This window comes from Camelus bactrianus, chromosome 32 (genome assembly GCF_048773025.1).
Source record: "Camelus bactrianus isolate YW-2024 breed Bactrian camel chromosome 32, ASM4877302v1, whole genome shotgun sequence".
NCBI classification, from domain to species: domain Eukaryota; kingdom Metazoa; phylum Chordata; class Mammalia; order Artiodactyla; family Camelidae; genus Camelus; species Camelus bactrianus.
In genome coordinates this window covers 6,204,467-6,224,820 of record NC_133570.1, presented here as the reverse complement: position 1 = coordinate 6,224,820, position 20,354 = coordinate 6,204,467, and the positions used below count along the sequence as shown (strand labels likewise).

The window sequence follows — 20,354 nt, the reverse complement described above, 5'->3', positions numbered from 1 at the left end:
ATTAAACATACAGTTACCACGTGACCCAGCAATTTCATTGCTAGGTATCTACCGAAGAGACAAGAAAACATATGTTCATACAGAACTTGTACATGAATGTTCATGGCAGCATTATTCATAAAAGTCAAGAAGTGGAAACAACCCAAATGTTCATCAACCAATGAATGGATAAGCAAAACCCAGTCTGTCCCTATAGCATTATTATTCAGTCATAGAAAGGAACGAAGTACTGACCCAGGCCACAACACAGATGAACCTTGAAGACATTAGGCTGCGAAAGAAGCCACTCACATAAGGACGAATACTGTATAAGTCCACTTACATGAAATATCTAGAAGAGGCAAATCCACAGAGGAAGAAAGCAGATTTGTGGTTACCAGGGCTGGGCAAATAGGGGGGTGGGGTTGACTGCTAATGGGTAAGGTATTTCCTTTTGGGGTAAGGGAAATGTTGAAAGTCAGACTACAGTGGTAGTTGCATTATTAATACAGTGGCCCTGTGACTCTACTGAAAACCACAGAACTGTACACTTTAAGCGGGTTAAACTAGATCTCAATCAAGATGTTGCATTTCCAGGGGGAGGCGGGTGTAGCTCACTGGTACAGTATGTGCTTAGCAGGCATGAGGTCCTGGGTTCAATCCCAGTATCTCCACTAAAAAAATAAATAAATAAACCTAATTACTGCCCCGTCCACCAAAAAAAAGTTGCATTTCCAAATTATAGGAACCTGATTAATTTCATAAAGCAGTGCTCAGGAGCCCCTACTGAGTGGCGGGCAGTGGGCTAGACGCTCTGAGGACCGGAGAGGCGAATGAGATTGAATCCGTGTGAAATGGGGCATTGGTATTAAACCAGTTGTCTAAGTGGACAGTGGTTAAAACCCCTGACTCAAGGATTAAAGAGACCCACCGTGGTGGAATCCACTGATTAGAGTGTTAAGATTGATCTTGGCCTCATTCCTCCTTTCCAGTTCTGTCAAAAGGGGTTAAGAATTAACACTTTATTCGGAGGGTGACTGGGAGGAGAAGTAACAACAGAGTAGCATATGGGGAGCGTCCGCGGCCCGCTGAGGGCACCACAGTTATCGCCCCCAGCTGTGCCGGGGAGTGTATGATGATCCCACTTTTACAGCTGCGAGCACAGATGAGGTGGGAAGAGAAAACGCAGCCCGTCTGGGTCTGAGTCGGGGTCTCGGATTCCCGGCCAGGAAAAGTGCGCAGGTTCCGGGAAGTAATGGGTCCCAGGAGCGCCCGCGCCCCCGCGCGCCCCCGCCGGCTCGAGCACGAGCACGCGCCGGGCCCCGGCGAGAGCTTCCGGGTGGTTGCCTAGCAACCGGCTGGCGTGGCGACCCCGCGGGCATGGAGGCGACCCCGCGGGCATGGAGGCGCCCGCCGGAACCGTGAGCACGGCGGTCCGGGAGCACCTGCGGCAGCTGTGTCTGCGCGAGTTCCCGTGCGGCATCGGCAGCTGGGTGCGGGCGCGGCCGCAGGAGGGGCATGGGAGTCTGGGGGACGGAGGGGACTGACCGGGGACCAGGCCAGGGCCGAGGAGCTGGGAGCGGGGCCGGGGTAGGTCTGGCCCCAGGAGCTGAACGGGCCGCCATTCCTGCGGGTTGGCTGACCTGGAGAAGCCTAAGAGGTCTGGATCTAGCCGTGTGGGGAGGGTGGGGACGGGGATGGACTGTGGGAACAGGGCCACTGCAGGGGTGGATGGAATAGGCCCCTACGCAGGCGCGTGGGGGCTGACCCAGGTAGGAGGGCAGAGCCCCCTCCTCCACCAGAGTGAGGCCCCATCCTGAGCACACCAGGTTGGTCCGGGGCAGGCCCCTGGCTGTCTTAAGGACACCAGGCTCCTTTGGGGATGAAAAGCTCATCCTGCAAACAGTGTCCGCAGTTAGGACCGTGCTGGATGTGGCCAGCTTGATGGGAGGAGGAGCACACATCCAGAACTGGGGGCTGCTCAAGTGTGCGGGGAAATACCTTGCGTCCTGACTGGTTCCTGTGGGCCTGATGGGAAGCTGGGGCCCCACATACCCTTGTAAGCTGGTTCCCATTTTCATAGAAGTGAAAACTGAGTAATCAGGGGACTAATGTTTTTGTTTCATCAACAAACACTTGTTGAGCACCTCCTGTGTGCCTGGCATGGTGCTGAGCTTTATTTAGGGTTTCACAGACGTCTCTCCAGAGGAAAGAGTGGGAGAGAATAAACTCAGGGACTGAATTCTTTCATCTTCCACTTATGTCATCTGAAGGTTCTGAATTTACTTTTTCAGCCTCGCTACCTCTTATCCAAAAACTTTTCCTTGACTAATTGCATCCCGCAGATTGCCTTTTGTGCCTTCTGGCTTCTAAACTATCCCTGATTGTCCTCTTTCACAATCGATCCCGTTTTGAGAGTTTGGAACGCATGAAAGGGCTGCGTCTTACAGAGGGACATTCTCTGTCTCCACGCCTGCAGAATAAGTCGCGCTTTCTTCCTCAAACTTCACGAGCATGGCGGGAGCTGGTCCCCAGAGAGGAGGAGGCGGTGAGCCCTGGGGAGGAGACGGTGGAGGACCTGCTGGGCCTGGTCCGAAGCCCCCACTCACCCTGGGCTCTGCCAGAGGCCTCAAGTGCAGAGGACTGTTTTCTGAGAGAACTGGCCATCCAGAACCCCCTGGTGCTCAAAGACAGCTTCTTCTACACCTACTTCAAGTCGCTGCGGGTGGTGGACAAGCAGGTGAGTGCGGGAACAGACCAGAACACAGAGTTGATGTTAAGGAGGCCACTCCCCTTATGGTACTTGGTGGGAAGACCCCGCTCTGCCCTCCTGCTGATTACTCGAAGGGCCAGACATCCTGCAGGGCAAGCTGGCACAGTCGATCACCCTAGAGAAGAGAGGCTGGGCCAGGCAGGGCCCCTGATGTCCTTGACGCTGAAGGGAACTGCGGATTCACAGAAGCCCCTGAAGCTTCTGGTCTGAACCTGCTGTGTGTAAACTGGAGTGATTCCTTAAGACCTTAGGGTTCACCGTGGCTCTGGGGTAGACAGCAAAGAAGTGGGATTCCTGCCCAGCAAGGGACATGGGACAGGGAGCTGGCAGTTGGACAACGCCTGCAGTCAGAGGAGGAGTGAGGGTTGAAGAGGTGAGGGGCCACTGCGGTGGCGGAGGCACCTGGATGCTGGCCGGAGGATGCAGGGAGGGAGAGGAAAGGGTGGGGCTGAGGGGGGTTGCTCTGAAGACAGATCCCCGTTGCTGTCCTCACGTGGACTCAGTTCCTGCCCCAGGGCTGCCTCGCCCACTAGAGCTCTGAGCTCCCTCTCCTTGCCTTCCAGGTGAGCCTGGTAGACAAAGACCTCCTGAAATTTGTGAAGCTTGAAGAGTTGATTCTGAGTGCTAATCTAATCAAGGAGATTGACCCCACCAACCTGCCCCCGACTCTCAAGGTAAAGGAGCCCAGGTTCTACTGGGGGCTCTGGCCAGTGCTGCCCAGAAGCCCGGCCTCTCCCCTGCCTCTGCCAAAGTTTAGTCCTTGTGTCTGTGTGCTAAGGCCAGCCCCAGGCTTTTGAGGCAGAAGCCAAATTCCTCACAAAGTTAAATAGAATTTCCATATAACCCAGTAATTAATTCCATTCCTAGGTCTATGCCCAGAGGGACTGAAGGCAGGAACTCAAACTGACTCTTGTATTCATAGCAGCCTTATTCACACAGCCAGAAAGTGGAGATCACCCACGTGTTAGCAACAGACAATCCATCAGCAAAATGTGGTGTATCCGTTCAGTGGAACGTTATTGATTCTCAGAAAGGAGCGATGACACATGTACAACATGATCAGACCTTGAAAACACGATGAAAGAGGCTAGACACAGAAGGCCTCGAATTAGATGATTCCACTGACATGAAATACCTGGAAGAGGCAAATCCATAGAGAAAGAAAGCAGATTAGAGGTTACTGGGGGCAGGGGACAGGGACTGGGGAATTGTTGCTCAATGGGTACAGAGTATCTGTTTGTAGCGATATAGTGTTGGAAATGGACAGTGATGGTAGTTGTCCACCAATGTGAATGGACTTAATGCTGCTGAACTTCGCGGTTAAAATGGAAAATTATGTTATATATATTTTACCACTATAGAAAGTTTTAAAATGTAGGCCAGGTTTTGTTATGAATCTTCAGATGTCAGAATGGGTCTCGATTTTAAATTAAATGTGAGACTAGTAGATTTGGTGGCAGAAGAGACTCAGGAATCTGGCTCAGTGCCCCACCCAAGAAAGAACCCGGCGAGGCCTTGGAGGAGAGATACAGCAACTCTGTTACCTTTGGGTTTATTCCCCATTCCATCTAGGATCCCTTCCACATCATGGGGTGAGGAGTTGCCGAAATGTTACGTAGCTCCTCTCCCCCAGCCCCACGACATCACCTCCACTCTAGATTTTAAAGTTTCCTCCACAAAAGAAGAGGAAACTTCCTGACACCTGCTGCAGGAGTACTTTCTTCGCAGATTTTTAAAAGGGTGTCCTGATGGACTCAGGGAGACAGGGTGTGAGTGCTTCGTAATTGCCCTCCTGCGTTGCCCAGGGCGGGAGGAGGGAAGTGGATTCTCGGCTGACCCGGCTCACAAGCGCCTTGGCCGTGTTGCAGGTGTTGGAACTTTACGGCAACAAGATGAGCAGCGTGGAGTGTCTGTGCTCCGGCCCGCCCCCGGGGCTGCAGCACTTGGGGCTGGGCCACAACAAGCTTCTGGGCCCGCTGGAGAGTCTGTACGTCACCAGCGACCACTGGTAACCCGGGAGCCCCACGTGGAAGAGGGGGAGGGGTTAAGCACTAGGTTTGGGCCGCTCCACCCTGGTGGCTGGGAAGACATGGCTTTGCTCTTTCCTATAATGACGCCTGGTTGGCTGCTGACACCAGACCTAGGATTTATTTCTCTGACCCAATAAACAAAAAAATCCCACCGAAGCCCAGAGAGGGGACACTGAGAGGGAGTGGGAGTGAGTGGGACCTTCTGCTTTGAGGACATGCTTTAGCTTTGGGGTTTCTGTTGACATTTGGGCTGGATAACTCTGCGCTGTGAGGTCTGTGCCGGGCACTGTGGGAAGCAGCATCCGCGGCCTCTGCCCACCAGATGCCGGCAGCCCCCACCCCGCACCAGCTGTGACAACCAAAAGTTCTCCAGACAGCACTGAATCCCACTTTGGGGGCAGAACAGCCCCCCCTTGAGAACTGCTGCCTGATGGACAACTCTTGGTTTGACCTTGTCTCCTTGGGGAGCAGTGGGGAACGGAAACCCCGGATCTGGGGAGCCTGAGTGGGTGGGAGACGCCCTGTGAAAGATCATCAGAGGAAGCGGGGCCAGAGGCCTGTGGAAGCTCACTGTGAACATCCCCTGGGGCTTAGGGTCACTGCCGTTCCCTCCTTCACAGCCAGGAAGGACACCAGGCGCAGGTCGCCCCCCTGTCCGTGCTCCCCAGGTAGCCTGGGAAGGTGCTCTGGGAAGCCCCCTCTCCCTGACCCTCATTTCCTTCCTCCTCCTCGTCCTCCTGCTCTCGGCCAAGCTGCCCCCACACAGCCTTGGCCACATCCGATTCCAGGTCCCTTCCTCCCACTGGCCGCAGCGCGGGAAGGAAACCTCCACTTTGGACTTTCTGTGACAGCCGGGTTCACTCATCCCCAGGACAGAGCCCCAAGGGTTCTGAGTTTTGATTTAGAAAACTGGCTTGCCATAACGTAACCTGCTCGTTGCTGAGTGTGGCTTTCATAGAAAAACATACATGGGAAGCCTCTGTCTCTTGCCGTTTTGAAATTAAAAGGAGGGTACGCTTCCTGCCGATCGATTTTGCTGTGTTTCCACCCATTCCCTTGAAGGTGACACTGGGGAGCGTCTGCGTGCTGGTCCCCACGAGATGCTCTTCTTGTGTGTTTCCCCGGACTGTTTTCCCGGGCTGGCCCGCCTCACCTGCAGGGTGAAAGCAGGAAGGGGGAGGTCAATCCGCCGAACTCAGTCAGCGGGAGACGGTCACCTGTGATCACAAATGGGCGCCGATGTGTCCCCCTGTGGGTTTTTTGTTGTTTCCCTCTGTTCTCAGAGCTGCCATCAGTTTGCTTTCTGGTTTGTGCAGTCGGGGGGCTGCCCCTGCCCCACTTCCCGGCCCCCCTCACTGGCCAGGTGGGCAAAGGGGCGGGGCCAGGCACCCCCAGCTTCCTGAGTCTGGATGGACGAGGCCTCTTCCCCTTGACTCCTGGATGGTCTTGCTCACCTTCTAGGCCCAACCTCGTCTCCCTGGACCTGAGCTTCAACGACCTGACGGACCTGAGGAGCATGGTGGCCAGCCTCAGAACGCTCCCGTGCCTGAGGCTGCTGGTGCTGCAGGGGAACCCTCTGGCCCTGGTGCCCTACTACCGGGGCTTCACCATCGACAGCCTGTCCCGGCTCTGCGTGCTGGACGACATCACAGTGACATCCAGTGAGAAGCATCAGTTCCGGGGGCTGAGGCACAGCGGGGGTAAGGGGCTGATGGGCAGGGCGAGGGGACGGGGGAGCCGCTTGCCCGTCCACCACCCTGCTGGGTGCACATGTCCATCTGTCACCCAACTCTCCGGCTGACCCAGACCCTGGTCACGTGTAGCTCACCTTCTTGGTCAGAGTTCTCTCCCAGATTTTGACCTTTGTGATTGAGATTTGGGGACAGAAGTGGTAGGGAGGCTGGGACCACCACGGTCCCCTCCCTTCCTAGGCAAAAGGGAAACATTCAATCAGTTTCTTCACTTCCATGGTGGCTTGAGATCACCCCCTTGTGGCTCCCACCACAAGCTGCATCAGAGCCTCCTCAAGGTCAGGGCGAGAAAACTGATAGTGATAGCTGCTGCGTGCCAGGCGACATGGTCCCGTCTGTAACCATCCTGCACTCCCATCACACAGATCTGGAAAACAAGGCTTGAGAGGAGGGGTGTCTTATGCAAAGGAGACTTACCCCCAAATCATTGTTTGAACTTGGCAGAGCTGGGATTTGAACTCAAGTCTGTGGGAAGAAAGAATGCAGGAGCCATGCTCACCTGCTCCCCCCGCCACCCCCATCCCCATCCGTCTGTCTGTCCACTTCACCCCTGGGGCTCCCCTCACCCCAGCCCCTCGCCCTTGCAGATCTCCTCACCCAGGAAGCACAGTTGGTGGTGACTATTGGAAATGTCCGAGGGGTTCTGGACACCTCGGTCTTGGACCCAGAACCAGGGCCCCAGGGCCCTTTCATCACTTACAGCTATTACGTAACCTACGATTTTGTGGAAGATGAAGAAGCCGAGGGAAATGGATACGGCGGCGTGCTGGCTGAGGTGCGTGCCCTTGGGCTGTCCTGGGAACGTGTGGGGCTCTGCTCTCAAGTCCATGGGGTCTACCGGCAGGCAGAACGGCTTTGAGGGCCCAGGGAAACTCTTAATGTGGATCTTCCCAATTCATACCCTGCTCCAAGCAGGAGACTGGCTTCGGCTCAGCCCCTTTCTTGCAGCTGGAGTAACTCTGGAGCAGCCCAGAATTTCCCAACTAGGCTGATGGCTTCCCAGCCCCGTTTCCAACTTCCCGTACACGTCCCATCTCCCTTCCCGTGAAGAGAAAACCCAATGATGTCATCAGACTAGGAGAAAAGTGAGGGTACCGTGTCTCATGCGGAAGTTACTGTTTTTGCTCTTAACACAGGACTTTCAGAAGAAATAAGACTTTCGTTTTTTTTTCTAACTTCCTGCCTCCCAAGCCCCTGTGTCTGCCGTGCGTCACACCCACCAAAACCCAGGCACCCGTTCACCCACCTTCGCGTCATCATGTCAGATGAGCGCCCGAGGACGGCAGCCCTGGGTGTGTTTTCGTGTTTTCTCTGGCAGATTGTCAAGCCCTCTCCCAGCACAGAGCAGCTGGGTGAGGATGTTCCTGAAGAGGTCGTAGAAGAGGCTGAAGACTCCGTAGAGTCCGGGCCAGTCTCCCAGTCGCAGTCGGGTGAGATGGAGGAGTCTCTGGTCTCTGGTGGGTCGGCACCCTTGCTGCGGACGTCTGTGGACTCTGCTGAAGAGCTGGCCAAGCTCCGGCCGCATCTGGATCCCCGGCTCTGCCCATCCCCGGGGTAAGGATGCACCCTGGTGGGGAGCAGGGCTGTGGGTCACCAGCTGACCTGAGTTCAGACTGCACCTGCCTCCCCTTTCTCGTTTGGATCCTGAGTGTCCCCTGCAGCCCACTCCTGATCTGTGGGGTGAGACGGTTTAAATTTTTAATTCATCTAGGATTTATCTAACACGTGGTACAGATCTTCCAACCTGAGTAGCAGGTTCTTTCCTGCCCTAGTAAGTCCAGTCTCGTCCATTCCACAGGCTTCGTGTGTATGAGACATATGAATAGGTTCATATTTCTCATGTATGAATAGATAGATGTTTTGCCTTATTTGATCATGCTTTTTGATGATGATGAATTTTACAAGAACTGAAGAGTCAGTTCTCACTTAGTATTGAAGCTCTGTTAACTGATTTTGTACTAATTTCAAAACATCGAGCCTGGTTTGGCTTTATTGGTTGATTGATTGCAAAATTCCTGTTAATCCGCTTTTTGCCGTTACTTGGTTCTTCTGATGACCAGAAGGCAGAAAGCACAATTTGCAGCTGAGGTCTAGTGGGCTGAGCTTTCCCTTCGCACAGAATTACTTCGCTGCTGATGCCCTCAAGGAATGTGAGAAGCCAGCTGCTGTCAAAGTGTGTTGAAAGAACTATTTTTGTTTAAATTATTTAAAACCTCAACAGAGCGTGAGTGATACAGGCTTGTCAAGACTGCGGGGGCAGCGGAAATCGCTCAGGCCCTGGTACTGGTGCTCCCACCGGTGCCGGAGCAGCTGGCCCGCCGCAGGGAGGGCGGTGATGGAGGCAGCCCTTCCGCGCCGGTGCGCGGAGTTAATCACAGCCGCCGCTGCCACCGCTGCTGCTGCTGTTGTCATTTTGGAAAGATGCACAAAAACATTAAGAGCCACAAAGAATTCTACCACATTAGCCCCAGTCGCCTAATGGATAAGGCACTGGCCTCCGAAAGCCAGGGATTGTGGGTTCGGGTCCCACCTGGGGTACCAAAAAAAAAAATGAATTCTACCACTTTAAAGATCGTGTTAATTATAAAACAAAAGCTTCCTCACCTCCATCCAAGTCATCCCACACAATTAACTACTCTTAACAGGCATGATTCTGGGTGTGAGGCTCGCAGAGAGCCAGCAAGATACTTCATCTCGGTGTGTTCCGTGGGGCCCTCACCCAAGTCGGGAGGGACCCGCACCAACGGCGGGCAGTGGACGCTCAGCGTGAGGAGCGCTGCCCTCTGGCAGGTACAGGGGGGCGTCCGCGCTCCTGTGATGGGCACGTAGATTTAGGAGAAAACGGCCGAAGGAAGATGGAATATGGAAGAAGGTGGAGATTGGAAAGACATAGAGCTGGAAAGGTGGACAGACAGAGAGAAAGCCTGCTTCCTCCTGATGGGAAACTGTTAAAAGTTTTCAGCAGAGGAGTCCCAAGTCAGACGTGCAGTCTAGGAAGATGACCGTAGCGGAGATGCTGGCCTGCAAACAGACCGTGTCAGCAGCTCCTTTCTTTCATCTAGTAGATTTTTGAATGCCATCCTTGGCGTGTTTGTGTACACAATTTTATCATTGGGTTTTTTTTTTTTGCATACATTTTAAATTTCAGGAGGTTATGACATTTCTTTAATCTGGGAAGTATGTATTCACACTCTGTCTCAGATTCTTTCTGTCCGCATCCCTGATTTTTAACATCACATGTACTTCCTCTAGTTTTATGTTGCCCTCTTAACGTGCGTTTTGCACAGCTGATCTGCAAGCCCTGGACTGGCATTGTTATTTTGTTGAATGCAGCCTCTATTATACTTTGATCCGTAACTTTATCTTTGATTGCACTCTACTTGGAGGAAAAGATTTTCTCCCGCCTTGGTGCTGGAGTAAGTCTTGTATTCTCTTCTAGTTTTTAAAATTCATGTTTAACTCAGATTTACCTTAAATTTGTGACAGTATGTTGTTATTGCTCCTCCAGGCTGTGACCGAGTTGTTAAAACAACACGCGTCACACTGCTTCCTCGTGGTTATCACGCACATTGTAATTCCAACCTAACTCCTACGGATTCTGAATTCTAGTCTGGGGGACTCGTTGTTCCTGCTTTAGACCCAATATATTACTATTTTGAGAATTTTTACTCTCCAGTATACTTTAGAAATCCAGTGGCACAGATAACTGATTTATTAATGAATCCATTCATTCATCAAGTGCTTGTCTTGATTTGCCAGGAGCTAGATTAGGCACGAGGCATTTGAAAATGAGTAATGCGGCATCATATTCCTGGAGTTCACAGTTTTCAGCATCTTTTTTTTTTTTTTTTTTACTGTGGTGAAAGACACATAACTTAAAATTTACCATTTTAACCATTTTTTCAGTGGACAGTTCAGTGTCATTAAAGGCATTCACATTGTTGTGCACCCATCACCACCATCCAGCTCTAGAACTTTTCACCTTCCCAAACGGAAACTGTGTTTCTGTGAAACAAAACTCCCCATTTCCTCCTCCCTCAGCCCCCGGGAACCTCTATTCTACTTTCCTTCTTTATGAATCTGATTATTCCAGGTACCTCATGTAAGTGGAATTCGACAATATTTATCGTTTTGTGTCTGGTTTATTGCATAATGTCTACAAAGTTTGTCCATGTTGTATCAAGTCAGAATTTCAGTCCCTTTAGTTAAGGCTGAGTCACAGTCCATTGTACGGCTGTCCCATCTTTTCTTTATCCGTCACTCGGGTGGTCCCTGCCTTTTGGCTGTTATGAAGGATGCTGTTGTGAACGCCAGTGTACAGACATCTGCTTGAGTCCCTGTGGTCCTAAGTCTGCTTAGAATTAGAAATTAGCAGAATGAATTTCCACCTCAGTTTGCCAGGCCTTGTGACATTCCCAGGAGAATTTTGCTTGGCACTTTGTGATGACTCAGGAAATTCATCATGAATCTACTTTTTTTTTACAACTACTTTGCTGAACTTAAAAAAAAAACTTTTGATTCATGTTTGGTTGTTTTCCATGTTGTTCGGTGCACAGTCAGGCCCCTGAAGCATGTCTCCACTCGGCATTTATCATTTTGTTTTCTCCTCTGTGCCCGTATGGGTCCTAGCCCTCTGGCCCCAGCCTCCCTGGGGGGCTGGCCCCGCAGTCCCACGCTGTGCCCGCACAGCCTTGTCCCTGGTCCCCGGTACAGCCCCCGGGTGACGGCCCCCGTGTCTTCATCTTCCCTCCCCCAGGACAGTCCTGTTCAGCACAGTTCGCAAGCCCTGGGCGGACGTCATCCCCTGCAACTACGAAATGCAGCACACGCTGAGCGACCTGGTGCCGCTCAAGGCCTTTCTCATGTCAGGAACCACTGTCACCATCGTGGAGGAGAAGGTGGGCGCGCGGCTGGAATTCGCCAGGGGCCTCACACTGCCCTCTTCTGCTCTGTTCTTTTCTGTCTGGGTGTGTGAAGCCCCGCTCCCTTGTTGGTGGAGTCTCAGCGCCTTTCCAGAAAGATGCCGTCTAGCCCCGACCTGGCCTCCGTCCCCTAGATTCTCTCCTGGCCTGTGGTGCCGCCTTCCCCCGACAGCCCCCTGCCTGCCAAGAAAGGAAAAGGGGAGAAGGACAAGAAAGGGAAGAAGGAGAAAGAGGAGAAAGACAAGAAGGGAAAAGATGGGAAAGACAAGGCAGGCAAAGGGGAGAAGGATGCAGCCAAGGTACCTCCGGGCGGGGGCGGCCGGGGAGGAGGGAGGGCGCCCCCCACAGCCCCTGCCCGCCCCGTCCACCTGCCCGGCCTCTCCCCGCAGGAGCAGAAGGAGGGCAAGAAGAAGAAGGAGCTTCTGAAGGATCTGTGTCAGGACCCGCCCATCCTGCGCGTGCTGGGCAGCGGCCGGGTTGCCCTGGAGCCCCTGCTTGCAGGGGAGCCATTCGTGTCCACCGTGTGCGACTTTGGGGTGATCCGCACCTTGGAGACTGACAAGCTGACGTTTTTCAGGGTACAGCAGGGCCCCTGCACAAGGAAGCGCTTGGGCAGGGAAGGGCAGTGGCCAGGCCACGGAGGGAGGGGAAGTGGGCTAAGGGTGGGGCCCAGAACCACGGGAAGAGGGGCAGTAGAAGGGAGGGGCAGCAGGAGGAAGGGCCATCATGAGGCAAGGGTCACCTGCACGTGGGCAGCCTTCTCAGGTGCGGGGGGCCAGGCAAGCGGGCAGGTGGGGCAGCTCCTTGCAGGAGACCCCGCCTTGCCTTCCTGGTCCAAGAGAGGCCCTGGCCGGGGTGAGAATGCCCACGGGAGGGCACTGGAATCTGCACCCACTCCTTCCCCAGCACCCCCTACTCCAGTGAGGAGTCTATTGTGTGGTTCTTTTTCTTAGGATTCAAAGAATAAGAAAGCGAGAAAGGGTAAGGACTGATGATGGCGACAGGGCAGGGAGTGCTTCCCAAGCACCAGTCCTCGCCCCTCCGGGTTGCTATGAAATGGCTCAGCCTGGGTGGCTTAGAAACAACAGACGTTTGTTTCTAGATGCTATGGAGGCTAAGAAGTCCAAGACGAAGTTGCCAGCAGCCATTGGTAAGAGTCCTGTCCCTGGCTCACAGCTGGTGCCAGCTCCCTGGTCCTCACATGGTGGAAGGGGAGGGTGGTCTCCCTCTGTGCTCAGGACACAGTCCCCTTCCAAAGGCCCCCACCTCCCTAATATCATCACCTTTGGGGGCTGGGATTTCAACATATGAATTTGGAGGGAGGGACACAAATATAGCAGAACCTGCTGAGGGGTCAGCCCAACTGGGGACAAGGGGATAGAAGGATGGAGAATTGTATCTTCCAGCCAGTGGGAAGGCCATGCCCACCCTGGGGACCAAACCCTGTGTCTTCCCTGCCACCCTGAGGTGCAGCGGCCTGCTGCGGTTATGACACGGGCAGGAGAGGCACTCTGGGCAGAGGCCAGGATAAAATGGGTGGGGAGGCTCAGTGCTGGGAGCGGCCCGGTGTCCTTCTGGCTCAGCTGTGGTCCTGCTCCAGCTTGGGGTCATTAGCCCATATTTGCTGTATGAGGAGCCTGGGCTTGTGGTCCGGGCAGTGGCAGCCATCGATATCGGTAAGTTTTAGATTTCAGTTTTAGAAAGAACTGTCTGGCTTGGAGGGAGAGAGGAGGGAATCCAGCTGGGAGACTACTACAGAACTGTAAGTGAGGATCTGGGCAGCATTATTCACAATAGCCAAAAAGTGGAGATGGTAATTGTGGGCAAATACGGACTCGTTATTAAATATCTTTACATGACAGTTGATTATTTAATGCAAAAAGTAAGTGTACTGTGGTGCCCATATGTAGAAGTGAAATGGACGCTAAAAATAGCACAGAAGCTAAGGGTGGGAGCAAGGAGAGAACGTGTGTGTCTGTAAGGTTCTTCCGGTCACTGTACGTGGAGCGGTGTAATAACCCCTGACGCGAGACTGTGATAAGTTAAAGATATTTATTTTAAGCTCTAAACAATGAGTTTAGATAAAAAATAAACAAAAGTTTATTTTAAACTCTAAAATGACACAACAAAGATTTGTAGCTTACTAGCCAACAGAGGAAAGAAGACAGAGATCATAAAAATATTCAGTTCATCTAAATGTGGAAACAAAAAGAAACAATATACGGGATAAATAGAAAACAAATAACAAGGTGGTAGTCTTAAACCCAATTACTTCAGTAGTCACACTGAATATAAGGGGCCTAAATACCCAATTAAAAAGCAGAGATGATATAATTAGATAAGAAGGACAACTATATGCTACCTACCAGAAACCCACTTTAAATAGGAAGATACAAAACTGTTAAAAGGGTGGAAAAAGCTATTCATGTTACCGCTAATCAAAAGAAAATGGGAGCACTGTATTAATATTGGGCAGCGTAGACTCCAGAGCAAAGACTGTTACCAGGGATAAGGAGTGTCATTTCATAATAATAAAGGAGTCAGTTCATCAGGAGGATGTAACAGTCCTGAACATGTATGCACCTAATAACTGAGCTTCAAAATACATAAAACAAAAACTGATAGAAGTACAAGAAAAGGTAAACAAATCCAAAATTATATTCAGAGATTTCAGTACACCTCTCTAAGTAATTGTTGATAGAACAAGTAGACGGAAAACCAGTAAGGATATAGAAGATTTGAATCATACTGCCAATCACCTTGAGCTAACTGATGCCTGTAGAGTAAGCCATCCAGTAACACACACCACACACACACACACATGCACACGCACGCACACACACACACACACTCTTTGAGTGCACACAGAACTGAGATAATTCTATAACCTGGGCCATAAAACAAGTTTCAATAGTTTAAAAGAATTCAAGTCACATAGTATCCTCTATGACCACAGTGGAATTAAATTAGAAATCAGTAACAAAGATATTTGCAAAATCCCCAAAGTTTTAGAAACTACATAGCACACTTCTAAATAACCCATGGGTCAAAGAAGAAATCAAAAGGGAAATTAGATAGCATTTTGAACTGAAGGAAAATAAAAATACAAAATACCCAAATGAGTTGGATGTAACTAAAGCAGTTATTTAGAGAGAAGTGAATAGCCCTACTACCTGTATCAGAAAAGCATCTAAAACTAACAAGTGAGTTTAACAGGGTTGCAGAATACAGGATCAGTACTCAAAAATGATTGCCATATACTAGCAATGAACAATGAAATACTGAAATTTTAAAACAATACTATTTACAGTAGCACTGAAAAAATATAAAACAGGGATAAACCTGACCAAGGATGTAGACATTCTGTATACTGAAAACCATAAAATGCTGCTGAGAAAAATCAAAGACCTAAATAGGTGGGGGGTTATACTATGTACGTAAGACCAGGAGATTCAATGTTGTTAAACTGTTGGTTTTCCTCAGATTGATCTACATGTTTAATATCATCTCAGTCATAACCCTGGAGGGGTTTTTTTGGGGGGGGCGGGGGGTAGAAATCAGCAAGCTGATTCTAAAGTTCATATAGAAATTCAAAGAACCTAGAATAGCCAAAACAACTTTGAAAAAGAACAAAGGACTTACACTACTGGACTTCAAGACCTGTACAAATATGGTCAAGAGATTTGTGATTGAGCCATGGGGGTAAAATGGGCTTTAAAAAGAAAAACTTTTTTTTCCATATTTTCACAAACCGCTTTAATATCTGGCTTAATTGAGGACAGCTGTGTTTGCATAGCTGCTTCTGCAGTCAGTCTCTGCTGCTTCTGCAGTCAGTCTCTGTGATGTGTCAGTGTGGTTGAAGTGTATGAAGACTGTCCAACCTCAAGGACGTATACTGGAAAAGAGAAATATTTCAATAGGCTTTTAAGTAATTGTGGCTATTCTTCTTTGACATTACATCAAATTTGACAACTAGTAGTTTTTTTTTACAGGTTGTTACAATGTGAAAACAATCTATATGGATGAATTTTCTCATAATCAGTTATGTTAAAATCTCTTGGTCTACATCGCTTTTTTTCTCACTTTGCATTTTGAATGGCTGTCACATCCGCGGACAAATGGTAACTTACATCTGGCAGTTGTGTATTTGTAAAAATAACAACTGCTATTTGTAAAATAAGTTATTTGCTCACTGAGTTATGCAGATCTTCCAACTGCTGACACATTTCTTTATCCATTATCCAAAAATCGCATTCTTTATCACTACCCACAGCGTAAGAAAAGGCTTAGAGTATTGGAAAACTGTTAAGTTCATGGAGGCAGATACAATGTTCCAAAATTCTAATTTCTACTTGAAAGCTCGAATGTTATAAATGTATTTGTCAAAATGCTTTCAGTTGTTTTCCCTGAAGTGGCAGGACTGCTTTATTCGTTTTTCAGAAAATGCCTGCCCAGTGCTCACGTCGGGATAAACAAGTTTGTCAGGTGAAAAAGGTGTTCCAGGAAAAAGGCGCTAGTTCGTCTTGTAACTCAAAACAGCTGAGACTGGTTAAATGACCTAATTAGATGTGGTTTAGGTTTATTCCTTATTACGGTTTAGACCGGAGGGCGGAATGCGGTTGTGACACTGTGGTCGCCTTGGAGCGGAGGCCAGGTTTGCGTTTCGGGGACGTGCGACGAGCGGGTCGGGGGCGGCCGGGCAAGCCAGACCTTTCGCGCTGCCGCTCATCGCTCCGCATTCACATACTCGTGTTTTTATCTCCTCAGAAAAGGGAAAATCTTTGGTTTCAGTGTACGAAAGCAACTACCACCCAGACCCCCTGACGGTGGAGGTCCAGATCCAGCTGACCCAGTGCCGCTCGGCGGAGGAGGCGCTCCGGGCGCTGGTCCTGTAGGGCGAGGGATTAAAGGCTGTTCTGAGACCCCGGCTCCGCGTCTGTCCCGCCGCGCGTCCCGGGAGCGGGGCTCAGGGCGCGGGATGCTGGCGGGCGGCTCGGGGACCTGGCCGGGGAGAACCGGGACGGGCTCGGAGGGGAGGGGACCCGGGGCCCGCCCCCCAGAAGCCCCGCCCCAAGCCGCCTCCGCGGCCGGGCAGGTGGGCAGCCCGGGGGCGTGGCCGGCGCGACGGGGCCCCGCCTCCCGCACGAGCCGTGCCGGGCAAGGTGCGCTCAGCGGGCGGTCCGGGAGCGGGTTCCACTGCGCGAGCTTCTCGCCTGTGCCCGCTCGGCGTCGCGGCTCAGGTACGTCTGCGAGTGGCGGGTGGCGCCGGGCCGCTGCTGGGAGGGGGCTGGCCCGCTGTGAGCCGAGGGGCGCCGACCCCCAGCCCGGGAAGTGCAGGTTTGGCCGCGGCGGGGCGGTGGCCGCACTGCCCGGCGGGAGGGCGGCTTTTCTCCCCCATTGGACCAGGCGGCCTCCTGCTGCCTCTCGGCTTCTGTTCGCCCTCTGGGGCGACAGTGGCCGGAGCCGGGCGTTGTGGACGGGGAGAGCCTGAGCGGCTTGCCCGGGACGCCGCGGCGGGCAGCCCTGCTCGCTGTGCTTAGGCCGGGAGCGGTGTCGACCGCGGGGCTCTGGTCCTTGCTCTGGGCACCCCGGGGCCTTTGCGCCCCCACAACAGCACTTTATAGAGACTGTAGCTTGGAGAGAATGAACCAGCCCTTGACTCTTTCCCTCACTGTAGCATGTTGGGTCACAGAGACCTTTTAGGACCCGGGGCAGCTATCACCCCAGAAACAATTTCAGAACCTTAGGACTCAGCGCCCAATTGGAGGGGGCCGTGCACTCGCTGAAGCCCATGCTGGTTAAGGACCAGGCTTGGGCTCACGGTATGGAGAGAGGCATACGCTCAGCAGGAACTGAATTCGATTCCTAGTAGGTGTGTGGAAGTGGGGAGCAGAGGAATGGTCCCCGTCACTGCGGTGGAGAGTTGCAGTTGAGTTCCCGCAGCAGAGGTCCGAGGGTGGGGGTGGGAGGGTGTTGGGTGCCTGCATCGGGGGCGCCTTAGGCAAAGGGGAAATCTTGTCCACAGCGCATCTCAGCCTGGGCCTCTGAAATGCACAAGTCAAAACCAAACGGCTGGCTTTGCGCACTTCTCAGTAAATGGCATTATCAACCCCCTTCCCCCAGCGGCCCTCACCCACAGCCGGCGTATCTTCCACACCTGAAATCCACTTTCCACTCCTGAAATTCACCTGGCTCTTACTCGCTCCACAGCCACCACCCTAGTCCCAGCTGCGCCTGGGTTCTGATTAATGCAACAGTTTGCTAGCTGGTCTCCTGTCTCCATTCTTGCCCTTCCACAATCCATTATCTAAGCGGCAGCAGTAGTGACCTTTCAAACAATGTGAATTCTTTACTGCCTCTGCTAAGTCCTCCAAGGGATCTCCATGGTGCTTACAATATATATAACCCCAAGTGCTTTCCCAATCCCCTCACCACTGCCTTTGCCTCCCTCCTTGTGCTCTTGTTCCGCTTCACCACCTACCACTTTCCTCCTTGCTCTTTACCCTCAGGCCACGCCACCCACCTGTCCCGCTTCAGGAGCTCCGCACGTAACTGCTCCCTCTGCCCGGCACACACTCCAGCAGTCTTCATGTGGTTTGGTCCCTTACTTCATTCACTTCTTGCTCAGATGTCCTTTTTCAAGGAGGGCTTTCTAAACTCCTGTAGGTTAAAATAACCTTCCCAGTCGCTGTATTTCATCACACTGCTTTAATTTCTTCTCAGCACTATCTGAAGTTTGTACTTTTTTTGGTCTCTGTGAGGGCTGTGACCCTGCCTGTCTTGGCATCCCTAGCCTCTAGAAGAGATTCTTTTGCGGCAGTGGTGGCGGCGACGACCAGGATGAGGTTAACGTGGGTACACTGGATGAAGTGACGGCTGGCTGGACCGGGGCATGGCAGGGGAGGTGACCAGGAGGGGGATGGAGGCCTGGCTTTGCTACTGTGGACCTTGGGCAGGTTACTGTGCTAAGTTACCATTTCTCAGCCTTCTCTCTGGGTCGCTGGGAGACTTGCTGAGAGAAAACCAGAACTCGGTGGTGGGGACAAGTGAGGCGTGGCCCCCGGAAGCCATCCTGGTACAGGTCTCCAGCTTGCTTTCCTGCTCTTCCTGTGTGTTTTTCCCCTAAAGTCCCATTTAAATGACTCCCCAGGAAACTCAGGCTACTTCAGGCAGATGTTCTGTGGTGGCCACAGCCCCCTGCTGCTGCCCTGCAGTGGCTTCCTTTCCCTGGAGGAGCAAACTCCTAAAGGGCAGTGCCTCGGGCTGTCACCTGAGACAGGAAACTCAGGGTCTGCCACCAACAGACCAGACTCCACTTTGGTTTTTTTGGAAATAAGCTGTGCCCTTTTCACTAAAGCTCATTAAGTACTTGAGTTTCCTGGGACATGCTGACAACACTCGTGGTGCCTCAGTTTTAAAGTGGCTGCAAGTCCTTCTGGAGAAAAAGTTGACCCCACAGCCGCCGATGACAGAAGGAAAGTGGGGGCTGGCAGAGCAGGTGTGCGGGGTCTGTCCCCTGGGAGAGGGACTCTGGAAAGAGTCAGCAGAAACACTGATAAGAATCAAAGGACGTCCCAGGGACTAAGCCGCTGAGCCGTGGGTAACCGCTGCTCCTGGAACTGGGAGGGGGAGGCCGGGGAAGGGCCCAGGCCGCTCACCCGCGCTTTCCTCGCAGGACGCGCCATGCTCCGCAGGCTGGGCTGGCTGGTCCTGTACAGCCTCGCGGTGCTGCTGCTCAGCTGCCTGTTCTTCCTGAAGAAGGGGGCCCAGCCAGCCGGGGACCCCGGGGCCCACCGGCCCTTCTGGGCTCCCGCAGGGCCCCGCCGCAGCCAGTGTCCACCCAACCACACGGTGGCTAATGCTTCCCTGTTCCTGCCTCACCGCCACCGCCTCTTCTTGACGTACCGCCACTGCCGCAACTTCTCCATCTTGCTGGAGCCTTCGGGCTGTGCAGAGGACACCTTTCTGCTCCTGGCCATCAAGTCGCAGCCTGGCCACGTGGAGCGGCGTGCAGCCATCCGCAGCACCTGGGGCCGGGCAGGAAGCTGGGCTAAGGGCCAGCAGCTGAAGCTGGTGTTCCTCCTGGGGGTGGCGGGACCTGCGCCCCCAGCCCAGCTGCTGGCCTACGAGAGTCGGGAGTTTGACGATATCCTACAGTGGGACTTTGCTGAGGACTTCTTCAACCTGACACTCAAGGAGCTGCACCTGCAGCGCTGGGTGGCGGCTGCCTGTCCCCAGGCCCGCTTCATGCTAAAGGGAGATGATGATGTCTTTGTGCATGTCCCCAATGTGCTGGAGTTCCTGGATGGGTGGGACCCGGCCCAGGATCTCCTGGTGGGAGATGTCATCCGCCAGGCCCTGCCCAACAGGAACACCAAAGTCAAATATTTCATCCCACCTTCCATGTATAGGGCCCGCCACTACCCGCCCTATGCTGGGGGTGGAGGGTATGTCATGTCCAGAGCCACCGTGCAGCGCCTCCAAGCGGCCGTGGAAGAGGCCGAACTCTTCCCCATTGATGACGTCTTTGTAGGTATGTGCCTGAGAAAGCTGGGGGTGAGCCCCATGCACCACGCAGGCTTCAAAATGTTTGGAATCCGGCGGCCCCTGGACCCTCTGGACCCCTGCCTGTACAGAGGGCTCCTCCTGGTGCACCGCCTCAGCCCCCTGGAGATGTGGACCATGTGGGCGCTGGTGACAGATGAGGGGCTCAAGTGTGCACCTGCCCCCTTGCCCCAGCTTCGAGGGGTGGGTTGAGCGAGGGGACTTTAATTTTCCAATCATGATGAGAAACTGAGAACCTTGAAACTTGGCCCTCAATGGTCTACAGGAAATGCTGACTTCATTTTTGTAACCCCCAGCAAACCCTGCTAACTTTGATTAAAACATTGAAACTGGC

General features: G+C 52.6%; 1 protein-coding gene across 5 annotated transcripts; it reads left to right on the top strand.

Moving 5' to 3' along the window:
- The first annotated feature begins 1,308 nt into the window (after positions 1–1,308).
- Positions 1,309–20,353, top strand: B3GNT4 (UDP-GlcNAc:betaGal beta-1,3-N-acetylglucosaminyltransferase 4). 5 transcript variants are annotated; one of them, XM_074356060.1, is made up of 13 exons: positions 1,309–1,472; positions 2,459–2,719; positions 3,316–3,426; positions 4,621–4,739; positions 6,244–6,482; positions 7,121–7,308; positions 7,852–8,087; positions 11,290–11,431; positions 11,590–11,754; positions 11,845–12,033; positions 12,409–12,436; positions 12,558–12,605; positions 19,131–20,353. In XM_074356060.1, the coding sequence occupies exons 1-13, from the start codon at positions 1,380–1,382 to the stop codon at positions 20,210–20,212; spliced, it is 2,901 nt and encodes a 966-aa protein (XP_074212161.1). In that variant the 5' UTR covers positions 1,309–1,379; the 3' UTR covers positions 20,213–20,353. The 5 variants fall into 5 exon arrangements, with proteins under 5 accessions (XP_074212161.1, XP_074212160.1, XP_074212162.1 ...); XM_074356059.1 differs by having other exon boundaries at positions 4,621–4,760; XM_074356061.1 differs by lacking the exon at positions 19,131–20,353 and adding an exon at positions 16,223–16,377 and having other exon boundaries at positions 4,621–4,760.
- The last annotated feature ends 1 nt before the right edge of the window (position 20,354 follows it).

Coding starts and splice junctions, on each gene's coding strand:
- B3GNT4 (XM_074356059.1), top strand. CDS start 1,380: ATGGAGGCGCCCGCCGGAACCGTGAGCACGGCGGTCCGGGAGCACCTG. Junction 11,432..11,589: donor TCACCATCGTGGAGGAGAAG/GTGGGCGCGCGG, acceptor TCCGTCCCCTAG/ATTCTCTCCTGGCCTGTGGT. Junction 12,437..12,557: donor GAATAAGAAAGCGAGAAAGG/GTAAGGACTGAT, acceptor GTTTGTTTCTAG/ATGCTATGGAGGCTAAGAAG.